Source organism: Ovis aries, chromosome 4, assembly GCF_016772045.2.
Source record: "Ovis aries strain OAR_USU_Benz2616 breed Rambouillet chromosome 4, ARS-UI_Ramb_v3.0, whole genome shotgun sequence".
Classification (NCBI taxonomy): domain Eukaryota; kingdom Metazoa; phylum Chordata; class Mammalia; order Artiodactyla; family Bovidae; genus Ovis; species Ovis aries.
Window position 1 is genome coordinate 89127660 of NC_056057.1, and position 26954 is coordinate 89154613.

Below are 26954 nucleotides of genomic sequence, written 5' to 3' on the forward strand. Positions count from 1 at the left end.
CATCCTAAAGGAAATCAGTCCTGACTATTCATTGGAAGGACTGATGCTGAAGCTGAAACTCCAATACTTTGGCCACCTGACGTGAAGAACTGACTCACTGGAAAAGACCCTGACGCCTGAAAGATTGAAGGTGGGAGGAGAATCTTGAAAAGATGATACTGTAGTAAGGTGCAAAGATTGAGGACCAGAGAGACAGTAGTAGAGAGCAATGTGCAGGAAAATAGAGCTCTTAAGAAAGTCTGAGATGAGCCACTAATTAAGACAATGATTGGTACAGAAACTCTAAAAAGGAGTAGGAGAGTCCTTAGCAAGTTGCTCGGCTCGAGACAGTAGTTTCAAGAGTGTTTGACCCTAATTTTAGAGTGTTTGACCCTAATCTTAAAGTGATGTTGGAATAAGTCACTCTGGGTAGACAGTAAGATTCAGACCCTGAGAGTACATGTTTGCAGATTTATCTGAACTAATCACATTTATCTATGAGTGGAGCAGGAATTTGTGTGTGTGTGTGAGGTATCTTTTCTTTGAAATTGGGAGAGGGAAAAAAAAAATCCAAAGCAAAGAAGGGAGAATCAAAGCATCTAGGGGCTGAAGCTGGAGACATTCAGGGATGAGGTGGGCAGAGGAAACCTCTTGCGCTGCTGACAAAGGACAGAGACAAGGATATATTGTGAGCAGGAAAGAGCTTACTTTATGTTTCTTGATGAGAGACATACATGAAATTAAATGTATACAATGATGTAGTTTTTTAAAAATAAAACATTTATCCACAAATACACAAAAGAAATTATACTGAAATGAAATATATCAAGATATGAGAGTGCCTGCTACTTTCTTGATACTGTTTCTATCTTCCACAATATAAAATAATTTTTTTAATATATAAAAGAATCATAGAGTACAGATATTTAGAGATAATCTGGTACAAAGACCTACATTTTCAGAAGAACAAAATAAGTCTCAATGTGACATAACGGTCCCAGCAGAAATGAAGATTTCTGTGTATCTGAGTTTCCTTTCAGTGATTTCCCTTGTGTTATTTTGCCTTCCAGAACACACTTTTTATTTATGTGAGTTTTTTAATCTATACCCAAAACTTTACCTCTAATTACTTTTCATATTGCTTTCACAACAGCAACTGCAAACTAGTGTATTTTTATTCAATCCCAATTCTGTCATCATACATTTGTAGTTCCGACAATATATGACATCTTAGACCGACCTTGTGAGTATGTCTTCTACAGCTTCTTTCAAGTAACTGAAAACATTTTGTCCAGGACATGACCAAATTCAGAATCCTAAGACACCGTGAAATGGGTAGTACTCCAGGGACATTTCAGAACAGAAATCCCTCAGGTGCCGATATAACTCACTATTGCCACCTGGTGGCAGTGATTGTGGATTCTGGGGGCATGTTATACACCGACCCCAGATGCTATCAAAATAAAGGAATCACTATGGACTATACCAGTCTCCACTGCTCTGTACAAAATAATTCAACTGGGTGAGTGTGGTATAAAAACATTACGAGTTATATTTATATTTAAATGTTTATGCAAGGCTAATTGCACAAAATATTAGTTCCTGCTAATCATTTTCTGTTTGTGAAAGTTTAAAATCTTCCAGCTCTTTTTGAACATTTTTTGCATTTTAGGGGCTTCCCTGGTGGCTCAGACGGTAAAGCGTCTGCCTACAATGCGGAAGACCCAGGTTCGATTCGTGGGTCAGGAAGGTCCCCTGGAGAAGGAAATGGCAATCCATTCCAGCACTCTTGCCTGGAAAATCCCATGGACGGAGAAGCCTGATAGGCTACAGTCCATGGCGTCGCAAAGAGTCGGACACGACTGAGCGGCTTTACTTTACTTTTGCATTTTAATACTATTCCTGTGGTACCATTTCTCAGTTGAAGGTATTAGAGTCAAAATTCCACTATGTTACATGATGAGAATTAAGCTTTCTTTCACAGCCTCCTCCACTGAACACACTTAAGACTTCTCAAGTCTCCATCACCCTCCCATTAGGGCTACCATAATTTTGCTTAGAGCAGAGTTCAGCATTCAGAATGTTGTCTAGAGATCTACTAACAACTGAGAAATCAGATATATATATTACTTTTCTTGTTCTGTGTCCCCTGCTTACTTGATTCGTTTTCTAAGTGGATACCAGTAAATCAGCCCAAAATATTCCCTGGTTATTTAAATGTTTTCTCTGAAAAAGAAAATGATGCGACACCTAATCTACAACAAAGTGATGTGAAAGTCCTTCAGTCATGTCTGACTCTTTGTGACCCCATGGACCACACAGTCCCTGGAATGCTCTAGGCCAGAATATTGAAGTGGGTAGCCCTTCCCTTCTCCAGGGCATCTTCCCAACCCAGGGACTGAACCCAGGGATTGAACCCAGGTCTCCGGCATTGCAGGCGGATATTTAATCTACAACAATATTCTACCAATTCCATTGTCTTAGAGACATCTCTTCAGGGCTTTCCTGTCTGTCCTACATCTAGTCATTTTTTTGCTCTAGACCTGCAAGGAGCTATCTAGACTTAAGTCTACCCTATTCCTTCATTGATAGTTCCACTGGGTATTGATTTCTAGGTTGGAAACAATGTTACTTAGATTTTTGAAGGCATTCTCCCCTGATTGCCTGTGAGTTTCCAGGGTTGCCTTAAAGAAGTCTTCTGTTATTCATGTTTTTTATCCAAAGGAATTGGTTTTTCTCTCTTTCTGGAAACTTTTAGGGTCTTCTCATTCACTGTATTCTGAACTCTCAATGTCCTTCCCTATGTGTATCTGTCCCATCCATCTTGCTGGTACCCAGTGTGAGCTTGTCATAAAAATTATATTTTTCCATTATGGAAGTTTTCTTGAATTTTGATAGAATCTTCTCCATTTTCTCTACTCTCTTTCTGAAACTCCTATCTTTTCTCTTATTGCTTATTCCTTTTATACTAAAGTTTCTACTTATATTTCATATCTTTACATCGTATTTAGTATTTTATAAATTTATTTCCTATTTTATTTATATATGTTCTGCTTCTTGTTCCTTTATTATAGAATGTCCTTCATATTTCATGAATGCAGATTCTTTGCTTCCCTCTGTGAATATATTAATGATAGCTTCTTTTCTTGTGTTTTCATCTTTTTGCACAGTCTGTTTCCTGCAAGTTTCTGTTTTCCTTTTCTTTGTTTAAGTCTCTCCCTTCCATGCCTGAGGCTGTCTTCAGATATCCAGGAACTTTGGTGCTTTGCTCATATTTAAAGCAGTGAAAAGCTGGCTGGAATCCTTGTACATGTGCTTTGGGATTTGTTGGTAAATGTGGGCTCATATCTAGTATCATCTGATTGGGGCTTTTGTGGGAGAAAACCCAATGCTATATATTTTCATCTTTTCTCTTATACTGGCTGCATTACCCCAAGAAAAACCTCCCTGGCCTCTTGCCTACTGACATGAGGAGGGAATAGGTCTGGTTATTGGGGCTAGCAGGGTGGAAGGCAGGGTTCTCACCATTCAACATATAAATGGTCAGTCGGTATCTCTGTTTTCATCATGAAATTATCCCTGATTCGGAACTGCATCAAGTTCTCCTTACCCTCTGTGTCACCTGTCTAAAGATTACACTTCTGTTTGGTGGAGGAGGAACAGCTGCATCCATGGAGACTTGGGGGAGAAACTTGTATATTTAACTGTTTCTTAAACAATTTTTTAAGTACCTTCACTTTTCAACATTTTAAAAACTTTGAGGGCTACTGATAGGTAAATTAGATTGCTTATTTTCTTTCCTCACTGTTGACTAGAATTTCACTTTCATTGACTAATTGAGGCATTTCCCACCTATTCTTTAACTTTCCATGTTTCAAAGTGATTTTGCTGTCATTTTCTCACTTGACATTTTTATAATTGTGACTTCACCTTGAAAAGTCTATTCTTTTTTTAAATGAAGATTCAGGATAGAGTGAAGGTAAATGGACCTATTTAATCTGCCATCTTATTGGAAGATGCAATATTTCTCTTTTAACTTTAAAATACAAGTAAATAAATGATTCTTGACTAATAACTCTTGCATAGATTGACCTTCGTGGCTCGACAGCATCCACACTGGGGGATGATGGAGAAAACAGGGAAAGGAGAGGAAAGCTCCAGAGTGCATAGAGAGAGTGACATTAGGGCCATGTGACCCTGTTCACTCTTGACGTGTTGAGTTTATATGGTCTTGGTTAAGAGGATAACAAATTATCCTTTCTAGCTTTAATTCGACCAGTCCTTCCACAATGTGCTTCTGGCTTTAAGTGATTTCTACAGGAAGTTACTTAAAAAAACCCTAGAATGAAGACAACATAAGAAAATGTAAGAGGACATCCTTCTCCTACTCTTGATGTAAACTCTTCATGAAGATCTGGTGAGGATATAATCAGCAATAACCTGAAGGACTCAGAAGAGCTGGTAACAAATTTGAAGTTATCAGTAAGATTCCTTGAATGAGGATTTCTATCCACTATAGTTAATAAAGAATTATGATGCATAGTATGAATCAGGATATTAGTTTATACGTTAATAGTAATAGTGTAATAAATAGGTATTTAAAATTTAGCACACAAAACTGGACTTTTCATAAAAATTCTGTTTTCATCAATGCTGAAAATCAATTAAACCCATTATTTATTTTACAAAATGTTATATCCTGTTTAGTATTTAGAAGCTTCCTTTGTAATTTCTTAGTGAAGAACAAAAAACCAAAACATACATGCTATTGCAAAAAAAGATTCTGTTCTTTAATAGTGGTAAAAAATGACTGAAATAATATATAAATAACATAGCAGCACAAGACATCAGTACGTGTGTGTGTGTGTGTGTGTGTGTGTGTGTGTGTGTGTGTTTGTGCGTGCCTGTGTCTGTGTAGGATTATATAAAAAGAACAAAGAACAAAAAGATAACAACTGCAAAATAATGCAGGAAAGAGAGATGGAAAGAATAAGTACTTGAAAAACAGAAATCTGGCACTAAAAATTACTCTAAACTTATAAAGTCACAGAAAGTTCAAGTGGATCAATCTTGTCAGGCAAAAATTTCTAACCTGAATAACAATGCAAAAGCCAACAATATGCTTTTTATAAAAGAAACATCTAAAGTATAAGGACATAGAACTATTGAAACTGAAAGGACAGAAGTAATGCCAAGTAAACACTAGCTTAAAGAAAGCTAGTATTGCTATTATACTTTCGTCAGACAAACGCTGATTCCAAAATATTACCATTGATTAAAAGGGACAGGCAAAATGGTAAAAGCATTACTTAGCCAGGAATATATAAATATTCTAAACTGATAGGGATGTAATAACATAATCTTAAATTATACAAAAACCAACACTGACAGATTAGGAGACACAGACATATTCACATCATAGAGGGAGATGTCAACAAAACAGCTGTATTCATTGCTGGCTAAAAAGACAAAAATTGTTAGGTCATAGACAACTTGAAAATCACAACTGGCAAACTTGATCTACAAGGCTTAGAAAATACTGCACCCAATACGTTGAAAATATGCAGTTCTTTTTAAGTAAAATGAAATATTTATCACAATTGGCCATGGCTAGTCCACAAATCTGCCTCAGCAAGTTTAGAAGAACTGATGTCATACAGACAAGCTTTTGACCACAGGGAATTTATGTTAGACACAAACAACAAAACAAGAAGTAGCTACAAACGTTTCATTTATTTCAAAATTTAAAACAGACATCTAAGCAGCCCCTGAATCAAAGACTAATATAATGGAAATCAGAAGACATAAAAAACTGAAAAATATAGAATGCAAGGAAAGCGGAAGAAATGGAAGAAAATTTGTCTCCCCAAATTTTTACTTTGGAAGAGAAGAGAAAGTTCAAACAAATAATGCAAATTTATATTTTAAAATTAGCGAAACTAAATGGAAAGATACAGTAGACAGAACAAAGTAATAAAAAGAAGAAACTAATAATGTAGAACATGAAATACGATCAAAAGAGCCAAAAGTTGGTTCTTTGGCAGACTTATAAAATGTACACTTTTGGAAAAAATATTCCAATAGTAGGAATGAAAAGATACAAAGCTAAAAATACTATAGAAATTAAACAGGTAATAAGAGAATATTAAAAACAGCATGCAACTAAATTTGACAGGGAATGCATAAGTTCCTAGAAAAATACAACTAAAACTCAAGGAGAAATTAGAAATGTGAATAATTCTAAACCCAGGAAAGTAATGGAAGAATTGCTAAGTATATGTCTGGTATGCCGTTTGCGTTCTCCTTTCTGTTTCCCAGTAGCTGGAACAGAGAATGGATAGAGGGCAATGCGGCATCCTGAACCCTGAGGGGGTCATCAAGTGCTGATGATGGCAGAGCAAGAATAGAGAGTCAAGGTCATCATGATCATGGAACCATTATACCAGCCTATTTCTATCTTATTAAAACTATCGTTACTTGGGGTGTTTGTTGAGATGAAGAAGTAATTAATAGAAGTGGTAATACTGAAAAGAAAACAAGAAAATGGTTAACTTGAAATTCTGGAGACTGTGGCTACCTCCATAAGGGGCTGGATACGATTGTGTGAGGCAAGGAGATGGAATCAAAGAAGAGCTCATGGGGACTTTTAGAAATTGTTATGTCCTTTTTCTTAAGCTGGGGCATTGGTATAAACCATTTTATCATCTTCTTTAAATTTTTTGTTACATTCTTTAAATATGTATATATTAAAATATTTCACAATCAAGATACTTGAAAAACAATTTGGGGACAAAATAAATGTATCCTTTTGTTAGGAAATATCATTGGACTATGAGAAGAAAAATATTGTTGAGGATTTTAGGAAACAAAACAAACACAGTATTAGAATAAATTCGATGGGAGGTTTATTTTATGGAGGTTTATTGTACAGTTAGGGGAAAGTACAGTTGCTTCCAACATGGTTAAGCTCATGTTACTTGCTACATAATATTTCCACAATATAAAAGGTGAAGAACCATGCTTTTGTGGTTCAAAATTAAAAGGTATATAGAAGAAAATGCATTGTCAATAGCAAATTATTTCTTTAATAACAAAATGTTTTGTGGAAACCCAGCTAAGTAAACCAATGGAGCCCAGCCAGGGTTTTGACTACAATAAACGTTAAAATCTTGAGTGAGGTTGTGCTCATAGGCTGCTGCTATGATTCTTCTTTTTTTTATGACTGTCTAAATAAATTAATTATTCAGAAGTGAATTCACCTCACCACCTGTTGCTTGTTGTTGCTAGTCTCTCAGTTGTATCCAACTCTTCTATGACCCCATGGACTGTAGGCCATCAGGCTCCTCTGTCCATGGGATTTCCCAGGCAAGAATACTGGAGTGGGTTGCCATTTCCTCCTCCAGAGGATCTTCCAGACTCAGGAATTGAGTCTACATCTTTGAGTGTCCTGCATTGCAGGCAGATTCTTTACCACTGAGCCACCAGGAAAGTACCACCTGCCTGCTGAATCCCAGTACCTGAATCAGCACCATCTGAATCCCAGTATATGTCAGAAATATCATCCCTTGTTCTGATTTAATACCATTGATAATGAGGCTTCCAAATTCTCAGTTGAATGGCATGAGTTCTCATAAATTGGATTAGTGAGTAGGATAGTTATAATGTCTTTTAAAACTTCAACTTCATCTTGTGTTCCTAGAGGTGCAGAAAACTGCCAAGTTAAAAAAACCAAGTAAAATGTATAAACTTTCAGCTATGAGTAAGGACTGAGAAGCCATTGACTAGGTACGGTGACTAGAGTTGACATCACTACACTCAACAATTGAAAGTTGCCAGAAGTAGAACTAAAATGCTCTCCAAAAAAGAGAAAAAGATAAATATGTGAGGCAATCAATATGCCAGTCAAGCAGGTAGGGGAAACCATTTCACCATGAATAGTTCTTAAAATCACCAAGGCATACTTTAAATATCTTATGATCTTTTTCAACATTATTGAGGTATAACTGATAAATAAAATCATAAGATATTTAAAGTGTACATCATGGTGATCTGATCTACATATGCATTATGAAAAGATTATTCCCACCCAGCCCTTAAATACTTCATTTACAGCGTGTGTCCCTCCCGCCTTCCTCTCTCTCTCTTTCATTGGTGACACATTCAAGTATCAGTCCCTTAACCAATCTCAACCATACAGTAATATTATCACCTCTAGTCCCCATGTTTTATATTAGGTCCTCTGACCTTATTTATGTTATAGCCAAATGCTTGTACCCTATTGCTAATATCTCCCTGTTTACCCACTCCCACCCCCTGGCTCCTGAGAACCAGTTTTCTATTCTTTATTTCTATCAGTTTTACTTTTATTTGCAAGATTCAATATATAAATGAAACCATGCAGTATTTGTCCTTCTATGCCTGGCTTATTTTACTTAGCATACTGCACTCAAGGTTTATCCATGTAATTGGAATGGCAGAATTGCCTTTTTTTTTTTTCTCATGGCTTAATAATATACCATGGTATATGCATACCACATCTTCTTAATCCATTCATTTATTTTTTCCATATTTTGGCTATTGTGGCTAATGCTACAGTGTGAGTGCAGATATCTCTTCAAGATCCTATTTTCATTTCCTTTGAATATGTACCCTGTAGTGGGATTGCTAGATCCCGTGTTAGTATTTTGATCCACTGTTTTCTGTAGTGGTTGCGCCAATTTACATTCCCACCAACAATCCATAGGGGCTCCCTTTTCTTCCACAGCCCTTGTTATCTCTTGCCTTTTGGTGATGCTGTGATTCCTAAAGGGTATGTGATAGCCTTTCTCTCTCTCTCTTTCTGCTCACATCTTTATAACCTGCAGAATTTGGCTGGATGGGTAAAGGAAAGTAGGTTGTGTCAAATGAAGTCTCAGCAGTGCTAAAAACTGGCTTTGTGGGCCAACTATCTTCGCCTGGTCTAGGAAAAGGGAAAAGCAATTTAGAACTTTTGTTTGTAGCACCTACCTGATCTAATTTAAAATGTCATTTCTGCATTTGATCTAGGGACCAGATATTCTAGAATTGATATCTCCCTACTTGGCAGAAATAACAGCCCTAGTCCATGATATTTTATGAACCATGCTTATCACCTTTATAGGGTCCTTAGAATTCTTGGAGAATATTAGAGAGTGCTGTTTTATAGAATTCGATTTTGAATAATAAGGATTTCACCACCAAACTAAACAACATCTAATTAAAAGCAACATTCAATTTGTTCAAGGAAATTTTCCTTTGGACTTTTCCTTTTGGGGAAACTACATATTATATAAGATGAATGGAAAACAATTATTTTAGGCCTCTCATTAAAAACATACTGAATTTCCAATTCCTTTCATTCAAAGATGCCTGGAGGTTTAGAAATTGAGCTACTATAAAAATCTGAGATATTTCTTTGATTAATACCAGTGCTTGAAAGAAGGAAAAAACATAGCAACTTGATTCTTCTTTTAGTATGTAAAAATTGATTTCTGGATACCTAAATTCATTTCTTATGGAAATAATATGAGTGATGATCCCAACTGCTCCACTGGAACCTGACAAATTATTCCCTCATATATGTCAGTGTCTTTTGGGCTCTTCCTTTCTTCTTGTTCCTTTTCTTCTCTAAAAATATTTCAGCAACTTTTGGAGTAAAAAGAATTTATGGGCTAAATACCTACCTATCAATCATTTTTATTCTGGGCATGAGTAGGGAGCTCTGCTAATGTTTGGGCCATTGTCTATGGTGAAAAGGGAACACGGTGAGTCTTTTTCATGTATGCAGCTTAGGAATGAGACTCAGATAGGAGTGCTCCTGAATCATTTCTGGAATCTGAGGAACTGGTGAATATCCATCAGTTTCAAAACCAACATATAATCATCACCATTGGCTGCTTGCTGTAGCAGCAGCAATAGGAAAATTACCATCAAATTATCATTAGCACCTATACCAATACTTTGCAATTCTAATAACAAGAATTTTAAGACTGATAACGTTTACAAAGAACTCACACAACTCACTAGCAAAAACAACCAATCAAACAAGCAAACAGAATAACCTCCCAGACAATCCAACTGAAAAACAGGCAGAGGAACTGAAAAGACAAGTTCTTAAAGAAGACATCCAAGTGGTCAACAGGTACATGAAAAGGCGCTTAACATCACTAATCATTAGAGGAGTACAAATCAAAAGCACGTGAGTTATCATCTCACACCTGTTGAAATGGCAATCATGATAGTAGCTTTGGGCTAAGTGAAATAAGTCGGGCAGGGAAAGACAAATACTGCATGGAATCACTTTTACAGGGGCTTCCCTGGTGGCTCAGTGATAAAGAATCTGCCTGCCAATGCAGGAGATGTGGGTTCAATTGCTGGGTTGGGAAAATCCCCTGGAGAAGGAAATGGCAACCCACTCCGATATTGTTGCCTGGGAAATCCCATGGACAGAGGATCCTGGTGAGACAAAGTCCATGGGGTAGCAAAAGAGTCAGACAGGACTTAGTGACTAAAACAACAACAGTCATTGATATGGGAAATTCATAAAAGCTGAACGCATAGAATGGAGAGGAGAGTGTTGCTTACCAGGGGTTAGAGGGGAGAGCAGGGGGTGGGATGGGGAGATAAAGGTTAAAGGGTACCTGCTTCCAGTTTTAAGATGAATAAGTTCCAGGTATCTAATGCAGGATTGTTATAATTAATAACATTATATACATTAGTTGAAAGTTGCTGAGAGTAAACTTTGAACATTCACACTGCAACAAATGGTAATTATATAATATGATGGAGGTGTTAAATAAAGCTATGGTGGTAATCACTTTTCAATATGTAGGTGTATCAAATCAACACGTTGGTGCTTCAAATGTGTAAAAACATGGCAAAATGGTGTAAATTACTAAAAAACTCTATGCCCTTTTGCTTCTTCCTTTTCTTCTTTGAAATTTATTTTAAACCATCCTCTCTCAAAAAGAGTAATATTTGGATCTTTTTTGACTTGCAGTTCACATTCAAAGCCAAACCACACAGGATTTAATTTAATTCAATAAAATGTCTTATCTACTTGATGAAAAAAGTAGAAGATTGAAACATTATGAATATAAATATTCCTTCCATTTTATAGGTAGATTATGTGGATACAGATTCTCCCACATAACCCTTTAATCTTAAATTATCCAGTTTAAATCTGGCAAAGAACAGGTGCAATTTATTATAATTATAACAATATGTTATAATAATCTACTACATTCATATCTGAGATTTGTAATTGTCAAAAATAAAAATCTATCTTAAATGTACAGTATGTGAAAAATACTTTTATGTGACCCCCTATAAACAGCACTTTATTCAAAAAGTTATCTCTTAATTTTTCTTTTACACCAAGCTGAAATTTTATGTATGAAGTTATAGAACAACCATAGAATCATTGTTCAAAGGCCTAGCTCTTCTCTACCAAACTCAGAACCTTTTATCTTTACTGCCTAAAATAGACCCCAGTTATCTCACATTTCCCTGTTGAAAACTTATTCCTCCCTCAGTGGCATCAGAAACCTTCTTCTATCTAGCTTTCTGTAGCAGAGGCATCTTCCATGCTTTTATCACTCTCATCCACAAAGTCATACTAATCAGAAAGTCCCATTAGGCCCATACCCTCTGTCCTTCACTTTGTTATCACAGTAAGCTTCTCAAAGGGCGGAATTTACCATACTCCCTCCTAGCTTCAAAGCTCTCCATTTCCCTTAAGATAAACTAGGATCCTTTGCATGGAACGAACTACTATTTTTCACCTGGCCCAACCTCTCCAAACATTTCACTTTCCACAGCTCATCGCTGGCACCTGCACTGGACATGCTTTCTGAAAAGTCCCCTCTCTCTACATTTTGGGGTCTTTGAATTTTATGTATTCTCTGATTACCTTACCTCTTCCTTTTTCATTCCTTCATTAATTAGCCAAGATAATTATCTATTGAATACTTACTCTCTGTCAGGCAGTGGAATGTGGTAGGGTGTGAAATGGGGAGCCAAGTAGGCCTGGTCCTTGCACACCTGGAGGGTGCATATCTCTGACTGTGAGTGCCATCTTCCCTCCAGACTCAGATTTCTTGACCTCACATTCTCTCTTGGCAATATTCCCAGACTGAGCTAGTTGTTTCAGCTTCTGGGAGATCTGGTCTCTGTGTGTACCTTTGGTGTGGTATTTATGTCACAGTTTTTTTTTTTTTTTTTAAGTTTATCTTCCCCATTAGACCCTGAGTTGCTCATGGTAAAGAGGAGGTTTTTCATCCATAGACTTTCCTACCATGCCTGGGACAGTGCTGGATAACCAGTCCATTGGAAGGGTCTTGATCTCAAATTTTAAGCATCACACCAGAAAACTGGGTTTCTAAAGATGACCACAAGAGAGTTACCAAGTGAGTGCAAGTATACCCAACAGTTTTTAAAGGTCATTTCTGATGCATTTTTCTGTAATACACCTGGCAGACTGCTGATTTTCTATGTCCTAAAAGAATTATTTCCCTCCCTAAAGATGATAATATTTTCAGAAATATGTATTCAATTCTCATCTTAAAAACCCTTAAGTACACTGTAGCTAGTGGTTTAAAACTTATCACTACATTAGTTTTCTCTTTACATAAAAATCACTCTTTCCTTAAAGATTTCTGTAAATAACAAGATGGTTTTCTTTTTCCCATTCAGTTGCATGCTGATGCATTATAGCCTGAGGAAGGAACATATGCCCCACTCTCATATTTCTAATGCTGTGGTTACCGTAGTACTATTTCTGTGCAGGTTTACTTTTCAGTGGTCTTGAGATATATTTCTCCCAATAAAACCTAGTATAGTATTTTTATATTGATTTATTCTGGGAAAATGAATTCTATGGGATAGTTTACAAAAGTCTTCTTCCTTCTTTTAATAGCCAGAATGGCTACAACAGTCCCTCTATCTTCATTTGACGGTAGCAGCTTCTGAATTCTACTAGAATTTATCGGCAAGGAGGATACTAAAGATAACTGGATTGTAATTATATGAATAGGAGTTGCTGTAAGTTCATAACCTGGAAGTAATAGAATGTGCTTAATAAAAAGGCGGCAAGATTTTGATAAGAAAATAAAACAATATTCTGAGGCTAGCACTCTATTTCTTTAAATTACATATGCAAACTGCTATCACTATGGTATCTGTTAAAAGGAGAAAATGATGCTGATTTCAGAGCCTAAAACTTTTTCTATGAGGATTTTAAATTCAGTCCATCCATGAAGCCTTATCAAACCATCACACCATGCTTTGACATAGGCAAGTAAAGTAATTCATAGACAAGGAAGCAAGTAACAGATTTTAAAATGCATACATATCTAACTGCAGATCTAATATAATTTCATGTATAATTATTTAGAGAGAATCAAATTTAATGTACCTTTTCCAGCTCCATCTTGCTTGAAATTTTCCCTGCATCATTACTGTATCTGAAAAATAAATTGACCCAGTTTATAATTTCATTAAAATATAATTCTGAAAATCCTAATCAAAATAATATTCTTTACCCTGGAACTGGTTTTGTTTTCTCTTTTCTCTCATTTGCTTCTTGTCCGTTAATGCTTTCTGCAAAACATTAAATAGAAAAAAATTAAAATGAAGGATTATCAGTGTGTGTGTGTGAAGGTGGAAGCATTATGAGAGGCTGAAAATAAACAAATTCGCTTTGTACTGACATAACCTTCATCATAATAAAGTGTTTTACAAACATCAATATCCTCCCAACATTTTTCTCACTGCATCAAAGCAGTTTATCAGAACCAGATATAACCAAGGTAGAATGTGATGCTGTCTCCAAATAGAATACAGGAATCAAAGGTTCACAAACTATGCAGAAAAGTCATTTCAGGGTAAAAGAGTAACCTGAGTGTACTGATAAAGACAAAAGGGAGTTTTATCAGACTGGTTGAAGCATAGAAAAGGCATTCTTTTTCTTCCCCTTTTGTCAGAGAATGTAAATTCAACCATTAATTGAAGGTAAAATACTTGGGTAATATAATTTCCTGGTATAAATACTGGGAAATAGAGGCAGAGTAAGGATGAATTCATATCATGCCTGTATGGATAATTAATTCAAAATATAATCCTTGAGTTTATCCCATTGCCCAAGTAGCTAGATCCCACTGTGGCCAAAGCAAATGTGATACCATCTATTTCCAGTGCCTGGTTGGTAGATCCACTGAAATAAGTCATCTGAGTAGCCTCCACCTCTGCCTCTGCGCTGATGACCTGCTGGGCCACAGCCTCCACGATGGGCATCACCATGGCAGCTGTAGAGGTGTTGCTAAGCCACATTGACAGGAAGGCGGTACTGCTCATGAACCCCAAGGACAGCCTGAAACAAGAGGGCCTTCAGTATGAATTGTGCTCTCTAGCTTCACCAGCTCTGTAGTGCTTACCTGTAAAGGATGTTATTTGTGAGTTAAGAATTCATTTTTACAAAACATAAAGACAGTTAAGGTTTCACTCAGGTAAAGAACTCTGAGAATAGGATAGACAGGTAGAAATCCAAATGGCACATGTAAGACAGGACTTATTACAAGATTTGTCTCCCTGGAAACTGTAAGAGTCTTCTCTTCAAAACCAGAAAAAATGATAAAATTTATAATCAAACTGCAAGTTGGTAGATGGTATAATAGCCTATAATATTACACCAAAATTCAAATGCCCTTCAAAGATGGCCCATCTTCAAATACTAGTAAAATAAGGTACAATTGGCATTTGCATTTAGGATCCCTTATTCTTTCTTTTATATTTGGGTCTTATCTCTGTTTATTTGTATATGTGCCAAGGAAGAACAAGGGCAAGGAGGGAGGTTAATATTTATAAACCTGCTCTTTACTTGTTTATTACTCTGGTTCAGTATATGGTGGGTGGAGGAAATGGTTAAAATCACTAGCTAAAATGAGGCTTCAGAATTTTCTATAGATTCAATTATTCATGCTCTCCTGAATCTGACATTCCTGCCTGTTGTCAAGAGCTGGATGTATTACATTGTCTCCTCGTACAAATAGAGTAATCCTTCTCCCTTAAAAAATAACATACCTAAAATTAAAGGATTTTAAACCATGTCTATAAGCTTTCAGAATCACAACTAGGGGGGAAAACATGATCTCTTTTGAGTAGGAGGTCCAAGAATATCATTCAGATGCATGTCTTTCCATATAGAACCATTTATGAAATTCTCTTTCTTTTGAAATAGATCTATAAGAAAAATTCCACATCCTACATTCCAACTACAGATAAGGTGGATACTTTCTATGTGAAAAATGAAACAAAACTTTTAAGCAAACTGTTTAAACAATAAACTATTCTTAATTAAAAAATAGAAACAATTTCAATTTAAGGCATTGGCAAAACAATCTCTCAGTACAAAAAGACTGGGAACTGGTAAAACTTTTGTGTGGTGAAAATACCTTAACTTGAAAAATCACTTCGTGGTATAAAGGACAGGACCCTGTCCCACTGTGCACTGCATGACTCCACCCCCTGGGGCCAGTGAGCAGATGGTCAAAGGAAAGAGACACATTTCTATAGCACTTCAAGAGGCATGGAACACCATTTCATTTTAAGAGTGAAACGTCCTTGATACATACATGTTCTAAAATTTTTAAGTTACAGATGTTTGTACAAAATAGGCTTCATCTGAGATATTGAATGCTTTTTCTGTCTACAAAAGAGTGCTCCATAAATGATAAACACAGACATTGTTATACTCTGACACGAATTATGCAGCACAATTCAATAAATTTTCTTATGTTTAGAGAAAGATAAGATGGGGAGAATCACCTAAGGTTTTAAAGCATAATGCCGTTATGTAAATGATTATGACACTGGAGGTTTTTTGTTTGTTTTTTTTTTTTTTGAGTTACCATCTATGTGAGAAGGAAATGGCAACCCACTCCAGTGTTCTTGCCTGGAGAATCCCAGGGACAGGGGGGCCTGGTGGGCTGCCGTCTATGGGGTCACACAGAGTCGGACACAACTGAAGTGACTTAGCAGCAGCAGCAGCATGTTCTTAACAAGAGCTAGAATTAAAACCAAAATGGCCAATTAATTTAATGGATTTTGATGGGCAAAATTTATTTTAGTGGGCACATTCTATAGATGAAACTTCTTAATTGATTGTTTTACTCTGGAACAATTCATTTAAAAAGAGAAATGTTCACCTTGGAATTTTTCTGCACATATTTGTATTTTGTCAGTAAATGTCTTTGTCTTTGGTTCTTAACATCCTTCCTGATGATCAAGCGTACTCTTGAACAAGTCTTGAATATGTAATCAGCCCAATAAACAAGATAGTACTGAAATCTACCCTAAAGTCTATCAATCTTGTTTGTTGAGGTACAGGCTTCTCTCAGCTTTGACTCCTACAGAGCATAAAAGGTGAAAGAGTTGTGTGCACTTATTCCAATCTCCCTGTAATTAGACTTGCAGTGAAATTAAAGTTTTTTTCACCTCCAATTCAAGTACCCTTTATATCACTTTCATTTTTGCAGAGAAAAAAAAAATCATGAATTACACTGCCATACAAATGATTGCCTGGATGTGCATTACTTATCTGGTTATTTGCTCTGTACAAAAATGGTCTGTATGGAATGTAAACTTGGAGCAGTAAACACAGTACTTACCATGCTGGGTTCACACCCACCATCATCACCATTCTCAGAGCAATCCTTTTGTGCAGATTCCATTTTTCTATGGATGTTGCTAAACAGATGACTCCAATCAGCAGTAGGTGAAAATCTTTGAAATAAGCAGATGCCACCTGAAATTGCAATTAAACCCATGAGTATTTATGCTGACGAGGGAAAAACAACATTGCACCAGAAAGGCATTATTTTGCTGCTCCTAACTTTGACCTTCAACTACATAATCTTTCTATTTTGTTGAAAGGAATGCAGATGTATTTGAATACAAATGTAAATCAGTTCCACATCCTTATCCAGAAAAAGTAGTATTAAGAAAAAATATACACAGAGAGAGGGTACCCATATACTGAGTTTTTAAAGACCTGAGTAATGTCAGGCAAGTGCCTTCTATTGCTTAATTTCTCCGTCTGTAAACTGGGGCTAATTAGTTTGCAACCCTACAGCAGACAGGCCATGGCTATGATGAGGAAAAGTCTCAAGTCAAGCTCTGGCTCACCAATATCCTCATTATCACCATTATGCCCAGACTGCAGTCATTCTTTTGTATTTTGAATGGCGATTAGTAGAGCATAAAGGCACTTGGGCAACCATTTGCAGCAGGATTTACAAAATAATTCTCTGAGAGGTACATTAATATTTTTCTTTTCTAAACAGTTTCTGTGGTCAAATAAGTTTAGAAAACAAAATTTCTTAAGATTCTAAAATTTTATTTCTTGTAGGCCTTCTCCAAACCTTTAAACCCGTGTAAACTCTCACTCTCAAAGAGGGGCATACCCTATGCTACATAGTTTTCAAACTTATCTAATCACAGAAACCTTATTTTAAAGTACCGCATGGTGATATTCAAGAGTCCTGACTTTACAAAATACTTGGCTTAAATTGAATCACAAGGCTGTGTTGAAATCCTCTCCCATGCCATGGGGCGGGGGAGGGGTGGTGGCGGGTGGCGAGGGCAGGGGGGTGGGTAGAAACTGTATTGTGGGTTATATTTCAACTACAAAAGAAAAAAAGACCTGTGTCATGGGTTAGTTTTTTAAAGAAGTCTCCACCCACAATATTGGACAGATGAACTTCATGACAGCAGTACTGTACCCAAGCAAAAGACAGAAATCCAGGTGATAAATTACATGCCTGGCATTTTGAATGTGCCGTCTTTCCTGAGAATGTTTCACCTGAGGTCTAGGCAGTTGTGTGCTGAGTGGTTGAGAGTTGCATGGAGACAGATATTCTGGCTTCAATGCATTTCATGCTTTTAATGGGAAACTGAATTCATTTTCTTCAGATGGGTACCCTTAGATTGTATAAAGGTAAGAAACACCTCTCAGCATGAATAAACTCCTCTCAGTAAGAACAAAAAGGGAATACACATGAAAGTTAATTTGGGTTTATCTTCTGAAATGGCAGGTTTCTAGGAAAGAAAACAGGGAAGCTTTTTCTTTATTAAAAAAAAAAAAGATTACTTTTCCAACACTGTATGAGACTGAATTTTGTTGACTAGAAAAAGCTGATGCAGGATGTGAAAGAACTGGCCCTTTTGCTAGGAGGGAGGCCCCGGGCATAGATGACAGCCTAGGAAGATCAGACATGCGTTTCTTCTACTGACACCCACAGCTCAAGTAACCACAGCCTGTGTTTTGCTTTTGTCCACCTGAAGGTGGACACACATGCAGAATTCTAGAGGCAAGGCATGGCTGGAAGTCTGGAGGACTTATGTGGAAGCCTTACCAACAGGCTTTTGTTTTTGTTGTTCAGTCACTAAGTTGTGTCATTAATTCATACCTGACTCTTTGCAACCCCGTGGACTGCAGCATGCCAGGCTTCCCTGTCCATCACTATCTCCCTGAGCTTGCTCAGACTCATGTCCATTGAGTCGATGACGCCATCCAACCATCTCATTCTCTGTCGCCCTCTTCTCTTCCTGCCCTCATTCTTTCCCAACATCAAGGTCTTTTCCAATGAGTCAGTTCTTCTCATCAGGTGGCCAAAGTATTGGAGCTTCTACTTCAGCTTCAGTCCTTCTAATGAATATTCAGGTTGATTTCCTTTAGGATTGAGTGGTTTGATCTCCAGGATTACTGCTCCTTTTAAATACAACTTTCTCACTGGAAGTATCAGCACAAAATAGGGAATCTAATTAAGTCAAACATTCGCAGGAAAACTTACTTCTTTGGAAGGCATGATCCCAAACATCGGGAACATTAAGCCAGGCAGCAACGCTGTTATCGACAAAGGCAAAGCTTCTGTCAGCCAGAATATGGCGACGACAAAGAGGGTGTAGGCACATTCCGCTTCCTGGACAGAGCAAAGGCAAGATGTCAGGTGAAATAACAAGGCTGAGAAATCATTGTTCAAATCGCAGTCACACTTGCTGAATAGAGAAATTAAGAAGAAACTCTGCAGGTCTCTGCTCTTTAGAATAGGGCCGCAAATGGTTATTTCTGAGGGTCTCTAAGAGTCAAAATTTAATACACATAAAAAACCAATGACATGAAAACATCCTCATTTCTTATATTTTCTTCACATTTCCTTCAAACTAGGTAAGAGCATGTAGTCAATTTTCTATGCTCATGTCAGCATTTATGGGTGTTTGCCTTTACTTTCCTGTGGCTTGTAAAATTCACACCCTTCCTTTTAACTACGTTTCCTGGTTTCTAGTTGGGTGGGACCCATGCACACCAGCTTTCCTCTCTCTCTACTAAAAGGGGAAGTCAACCCAGAAGAAAAAGTTAGGTGTACTTTTTTGCAGAGAAAGGACACTGCCTAGCTATGTGCATGGTTAAGACTGAATTTGCTCCTAAGTGATGCAGACCTGGAGGTGAAAAGCCTTCTGTTTGGCTTTTTCAGAAAGACAGTCGAGCTTCTATGGAGACACAGGGAACTAAACAGGATAGAGGCTCTTAATGTAGTTTTTTGCTTTGCCAGGTAAAAATCTGTGGGTTTCTGGCTTAGGGCATTGTTAAGGAATGGTTGAAATTTATCCTTATATTGGGCCTCCTTGGTTGCTCAGATGGTAAAGACGCTGCCTGCAATGCAAGAGACCTGGGTTCAATCCCTGGGTCAGGAAGATCCCTTGAGAAGGGCATGGCTACCCACTCCAGTAATCTTGACTGGAGAATTGCATGGATAGAGGAGACTGGCATGCTACAGTCCATGGATCACAAAGAGTTGGACATGACTGAGTGACTAATACTTTTACTTTGGCTTACATAAATAATTTTTATATGATATCACTATGTACTAAATGATCAATAAAGGGCAGCATATCTTACATGGCTTGGTTTTGCTCTCACACTGCTTAATCTCTATAAATTTTGAGCTGCATTTGAAAAATTAACAAATTTATAAAACTCAAAATTTACGAATTTAAAAAACTCAAACTGCTGTCTGAGTTTAATGAGGTCTTTTATTTAAGGTTTTCCCAAAGCAGTAGCATTTCTAGTTTTGTTGCCCTCTGATTCACCTACCTCACGGTGAGTCCTCTGGGCCTGGTCTTTAACTCACCCAACATTCCTGCACCTTCAGGGAGTTTCTAAGAAATTCTTAATAAGACATGATTGTGTCATATCTTTATTGTGCTGTCTTTTTCAAGGAGAAAGAATAAAGGTGTTTTGATGTTGACAATTTTATACAAAGTCTGCCTCTATAATCTTGACAAACAATAAAACAGTGGAGCAAAGTTGAGCCTTGACTAAATCTTTCTGACTTGCTCTGGAGAGAATCTGTGAATATGTGCTTAACTTAAAATGCCCATGCTGGAGAAAGACCAGGTCTGCTTTTTCTCTTAGTTAGAACACATGTGTGTGCGCTCCGTCTCTCAGCCGTATCTCTGACTCTGTGACCTCATGGACTATAACCTGCCAGGCTCCTCCTCTATGGAAATTTCCAGGCAAGAATACTGGAATGGCTTACCATTTCCTACTCCAGGGGACCTTCCCAGTCCATGGATTGTACCCACATCTCTTGCATCTCCTGCATTGGCAGACAGATTCTTTACCACTGTGCCACCTGGGAAGCCTGTTGAAACACACGTATAACCCCCAAACTCTTCACTGTGACTCTATGTTTTCTATCATACTTACAAGGACCTAGATTTCAAAGATAAAATGGACCTTTCTACTATCTTGCCTTTTAATCACAGCCAACCAGTCTCTTGGGCTTCCCTGGTGGCTCAGATGGTAAAGAATCTGCCTGCAATGCAGCAGAGCCAGGTTTGATCCCTAAGTCACGAAGATCCCCTGGAGAAGGAAATGGCTACCCATTCCAGTATTCTTGCCTGGAGAATTCCATGGACAAAGGAGCCTGGTGGGCTACAGTCCATGGAGTCGCAAAAGAGTTGGACACAACTGAACTAACATTTTCACTTTCAGTCTCTTAATCTTATCTATCCCACTGTCATTTTACCTCTCGACTCTGCCCTTCAGCCTCCACTCCAGTTCCTCCACTGTAGGCAAAGCTGTTCCAAAACCTGTTGATTTTCCAAAAATTTAATTCATTTTTGTCATTCCTCTGCGTAAGGCTGGATTGGGACTAGCTATCCTGACAACTGTCTGGAGAACCCTTCTACAAGGAACTGCTAAAACATCAGAAAAATAAAAAGAATATGATGCTAGCAAATTCTTTTTACCACACAAAATCCCTGCCATAGTGTTGAAATTTCATTTCCACATGGGTCTACTTCAGCTAGACATTGATAGTCTGCTCAGATGGGGCAAATTTGGGGGCAAAATTTCAAGTGTTAAATCATTAGCTTGTCAAGACAACTTTCATATTTTAACTGGCCCATACATAATTTAAAATGGTCACATCAGTAATTTTTGATTTGCTTATTGAAAAGAATCCAAAACTTGCATTGAATGCCACCTTCACTCTAACTATAATATGACTCATTCCAGTCCTTCCTAAAATATTTCTGAAGAGTCTTATCTACATTCCTTCTTCATATATGAATTCTGATCCCTGCTCCTCATACACTGCTTTTCTAAACTCTAATCCTTAACAGGTAGTCATCCCAGTGTGCCTCCAACACTCTTAAGTGATAGCTTCTACCTGCCTGTGACCATATTCTGGAATGGACACTTTAAACCTAGTTTGATTATGTAGACTAAACAGTTGAAAACTGATGGCCACATCTAAGAAGAAAATACAACTTACAACGGTGTGGGGGTTGGGGGTGTGTGTGTATGTTTGAGTCGAGATTTGCAAACCAGCAGATTTCATATTAGAAATAAAACCCAAATTTCTGGCTTCTCTTGAAAAACTGAGGAATTTGGCAACATTGGGATCATATTCTTCCAGGTCAACAATTCTCCAGACTTGAGAATTCCAATAATTCCCCTTTAAGACTGACTTGCGCTTCTCAGTTTTTCCTGGTGCCTCTGCACCATCTCATAAATTCTCTTACCTGTTTGGCCTTAGATGTCATTTGAGTAAAATCTCTGGTAATAAAAATGCTGCCTACCTGCTCTTCCTTGCAAATCTTACTTTACCCTTTCAGAATCAACCCTTGGATTGCTCATTTGGGTTTCTATCCATGCTTTCATGATTTTATTACATGTAGACATTATTACATTGATAAACAACATATGGTTTTGAGATTAAATAAGATTTTTGGTGTGTATGACGTGAGATGCCAGTTCAGTCCCTGGGTTGGGATGATCCCCTGGAAAAGGACATGGCAACCCACTCCAGTATTCTTGCCTGGAAAATACCATGTGTTGGGCTGCAGAGTCAGACATGACTGAAGTGATCTAGCATACATACATATTTAAAAGCATTTTATTGGAATATTGTGTGAGTTTCTACTGTATAGCAAAGTGAATCAGCTACACATATACATAGATCCCCTCTTTTTTGAATTTCCTTTCCATTAGGTCACCACAGAGAATTGAATAAACTTCCCTGTGGTACACAGTAGGTTATAATTAGTTACCTGTTTTACACATGTCATCAGTAGTGTTACATGTCAATCCCAATCTCTCAATTCATCCAACCTCCCTGCTTGGTAGCCATACATTTGTTCTCTACAACTGCATCTATTTTTCCTTTGTAGATCAGATTATCTATACGTTTTTCATATTGTGCATATATGTGTTAATATTTGATATTTATTTTTCTCCTTCTGGCTTATTTCACTCTGTGTGATTTTTCAACTTGTTTTTACACTCAATGTCTTATTGCTTTCAAATGTGTTCATGTTGATACATATAGACTTATTGTTAATTTTTTAATGGATATAGCATTTATTTTTATAAATATGTTACAGTTCATTTGTCCATTTTTTCTATTGACGGCTGTCTACGGCTCTTTCCCTCAATTTTTCATTATTATAATGCTACGAACATCTTTATACCTGGATCCATGTGAATATAAGAAAGAGATTTTCTAAGCTATTGTATGAAAGTAATTATCAAAATTTCTGAGTGGAAAGGATGCACTGGAACCTTACTGTTATTGCCCAACTGCTATGCAAGAAGGTTGCATCAGTCTACACAGTATTAGCACCAACAACGTGAGAAAGTTCCAATTCACCAGCCACTGGTATATTGGAGTGATTTATTTATTTGAAATCTGATAGTATGGAAAGTTCTTCTTAATTTAATTTGCATTTGCTTGAATACCATTGAAGTATTTTTTCATGGTTGTTGAACATAATTGTTCCTCTCCTGAAAATTACCTTGTTTATAGTGTTTTCTCGTGTTTCTGTTGTTTATTTTTATTGTGAATTTGTGAGGTTATTTTTAGATTCTTAATATTTCTTTATACATGTATATTTATAAATATTATTCTTAGCCTCTGACTTATCTATGAAATTTGATTTATTGTGTTTCTGAGTGATAAGATTTTAATTTTGATTCAATTATTTTAAAGTCCTTTCTGTTATGTTTTGTGTTTTTACTATCCTGTATGAGAAATTCTTTCTATACATATTGTATTCCCATATTTTTTTTCTAAAATTAAAAAAAAAATTTTTCAAATGCGGACCTAAATTGATTTGTATAGGAGTCTGATGCCTTTTTTCTAAATGGATAATCAAAATTCCTGATTTCTTTTTAATTAGATGGTCCATCTTTGCCCACTAACTCATGCTACTATATATTTCCTGTGGCAGATTTCTACAAATGCAGACACATGCATTTATGAACTCTATATCTCAATCACTTACACCCCCACCACCTTTCAAAAGGTGGTGAACTGCAGAACTATTAAACTCTTTTAACTACTACAGCTTTTCAATCAGTTTTACAATCGGTAACTCAAGTCCCATATTTTATATTTTTTCAAAGTTGTCTTGATAGTTTTAGGCTTCTACTTTTGAATTTTAGATTTTTATTCAAATTACATGAAATTTATAAAATAAGAAATGGCCTTAAAATATTCTCATCCATGAACTCTTCTTTCATTTAGGTATTCATTAAACTCTTTTCATAATATTTTGTAGTTTTCTCCGTAAGGGTCTTGTATTCTCCAAGCCAGGCTTCAACAATATGTGAACTGTGAACTTCTAGATATTCAAGCTGGTTTTTAAAAAGGCAGAGGAACCAGAGATCAAATTGCCAACATCTGTTGGATCATCAAAAAAGCAGGAGAGTTCCAGAAAAACATCTATTTCTGCTTTATTGACTATGCCAAAGCCTTTAACTCTATGGATCACAACAAACTGGAAAATTCTGAAAGAGATGGGAACACCAGACCATCTGACCTGCCTCTTAGAAATCTGTATGTTCAGTTAGAACTGGACATGGAACAACAGACTGGTTCCAAATAGGAAAAGGAATATGTCAAAGCTGTATATTGTCACCCTGCTTATTTAACTTATATGCAGAGTACATCATGAGAAACGCTGGGCTGAAAGAAGCACAAGCTGGAATCAAGATTGCCGGGAGAAATATCAATAACCTTAGATATGCAGAGGACACCACCCTTATGGCAGAAAGTGAAGAAGAACTAAAGAGCCTCTTGATGAAAGTGAAAGAGGAGAGTGAAAAAGTTGGCTTAAAGCTCAACATTCAGAAAACAAAGATCATGGCATCTGGTCCCATCACTTCGTGGCAAATAGATGGGGAAACAGTGGAAATGGTGGCAGGCTTTATTTTGGGGGCTTCAAAATCACTGCAGATGGTCATTGTAGCTATGACATTAAAAGATGCTTACTCCTTGGAAGAAAAGTTATGACCAACCTAGACAGCATATTAATAAGCAGAGACATTACTTTGCGAACAAAGGTCTGTCTAGTCAAAGCTATGGTTTTTCCAGTAGTCGTGTATGGGTGTGAGAGTTGGACTATAAAGAAAGCTGAGCACCGAAGAATTGATGCTTTTGAATTGTGATATTGAAAGGACTGATGTTGAAGCTGAAACTCCAATACTTTGGCCACCTGATATGAAGAATTGACTCATTGGAGAAGACCCTGATGCTGGCAAAGATTGAAGACAGGAAGAGAAGGGGACCACAGAGGATGAGACGGTTGAATGGTATCACCGACTCAATGGACACGAGTTTGGGATAAATTCCAGGAATTAGTGATGGACAGAAGGCCTGGCGTGCTGTAGTCCATGGGGTCGCAAAGAGTCAGACACGACGAGCGACTGAACTGAACTGACTTAAACTGAATCTTTACTAGATATCTTCATTACTGTTGAAAAAAATAAGAAATTAACTATCATCCTTTTGTATACATTTTTTCTCTTTATAGTTTGGAAGCTTTAAATTTTTCTCCTTCAATGGTTTTCTCCTTCAAAGTCTCATTTATGATGTATCTAAACATGAACTAATATTTAATTAAATTATTTTTTACTTGGAAATGCTCTGTTTGAGGATTCATATCTTTTTTAATTCTGAAAAAATTAGCCATTATTACTCTGAATATAATCTCTCTTCTAATCTCTTTTACAAGAATACCTTTCACATGTGTGTTGGGAATTCTGAATCTACCTTCAAATCATTCTTTCATGTAAAACATGTTTACTTATTATGTCTGATTTTTAGGTGAATTCTTAGTATTCTTTTTTGGTTCACTGAGTATGTCTTCAAGTGTACTCAGGTTAAAGTTTATAGTTTCATCTTAAGTTTTTAAATTTTTAATTCTTTTAAATTTCAGAGAAGACTTTTTCATTTCCAAGATTTCTAACTAGTCATTTTTTTTGTATTCACCTGTTCTTGCTTTATATTTCTTTTAAAAATGAGGATTAATTAATGCACAAAATACTGTACATGTATATTGTATACAATTAGTTGAGTTTTGGACATATGTAGATACTTGTGAAGCTATCACCACAATCAAGGTAATGAACATATCCATCATGCCCAAAAGTTTCCTCAGGCCCCATTTTGGGTTTTGTTTGTTTCTGTGTGTGTGTTAAAGACACATAACATGAGATCTACATTCTTAAAAATTCTAAGTGTACAGTACAATATTAACTATGGATACTGTGTTGTTCAGCAGATTTCTAGAACTTACTCATCTTGCATAACTGAAACTTTCCCCTTTGAACAACTCCCCATCCATTCAACTTTTGGCAACCACCATTCTACTCTATATTTCTATGAGCTTGTCTATTTCATATGCCTCGTAAAGGTGGAATCATGCAGTATTTTTTCTATTACTGGTTTATTTCTCATCATAATATCTTCCCAGTTTATCCATGTAGCTGCAGATGACAGGATTGCCTCTTTTTCTTTAAGACTGAATAATAAATATTCTGTTGTCTATACATACCACATTTCCTTTATCCATTCATCAGCCCATGGACATTTAGGTTATTCCCATGTTTTGGATATTGTGAAGAATGCTGCAATAAATATGGAAGTACAAATACTCCTTGAATATCCTGATTTCATTTCTTTTGGCTATATATCTATAGGTGAGATTGTTGGATTGTACATATGGTAACTATTTTTAGTTTTTTAAGAAGCCTCCATACTGTTTTCCATAGTGACAGCATCATTTTACATTTTTATTAGCAGTGTACAAAGGTACAAATTTCTCCACATCATCACCAACACTTATCTTTTTTTTTGAAAAAAGTAACAGCCATCCTAATAGATGTGAGGCGATAACTTCTGTGGCTTTGATTTGCATTTCCCTGATGATCAGTGAAATATTGAGTACCTTTTCATTTGTCTGTTGCTCGTTTGTATATTATCTTTGGAGAATGTGCATTCAAGTCTTCTGTCTATTTTATATTCTTGGTACTGTTATCAAAGATCAGTTGACCATATATGAATGGGTTATTTCTAAGCTCTCTATTCTGTTTCATTGGCCTAAGTATCTGT

At 36.7% G+C, this 26954-nt stretch overlaps 1 protein-coding gene across 7 annotated transcripts in view; it reads right to left on the reverse strand.

Annotated features, from left to right (window-relative positions):
• SLC13A1 (solute carrier family 13 member 1) overlaps positions 1 to 26954 on the reverse strand; it is a 100827-nt gene that overhangs the window by 61448 nt on the left and 12425 nt on the right. For all 7 annotated transcript variants that reach the window (XM_042248758.1, XM_042248757.1, XM_042248756.1 and 4 more), the window contains exons 2-6: positions 18846 to 18974; positions 16662 to 16798; positions 14178 to 14365; positions 13539 to 13596; positions 13412 to 13460 (exon numbers count right to left, since the gene is read on the reverse strand). In XM_042248758.1, coding sequence (XP_042104692.1) covers positions 13412 to 13460; positions 13539 to 13596; positions 14178 to 14365; positions 16662 to 16798; positions 18846 to 18974 — 561 coding nt within the window. The remainder of the gene's footprint in view (positions 1 to 13411; positions 13461 to 13538; positions 13597 to 14177; positions 14366 to 16661; positions 16799 to 18845; positions 18975 to 26954) is intronic.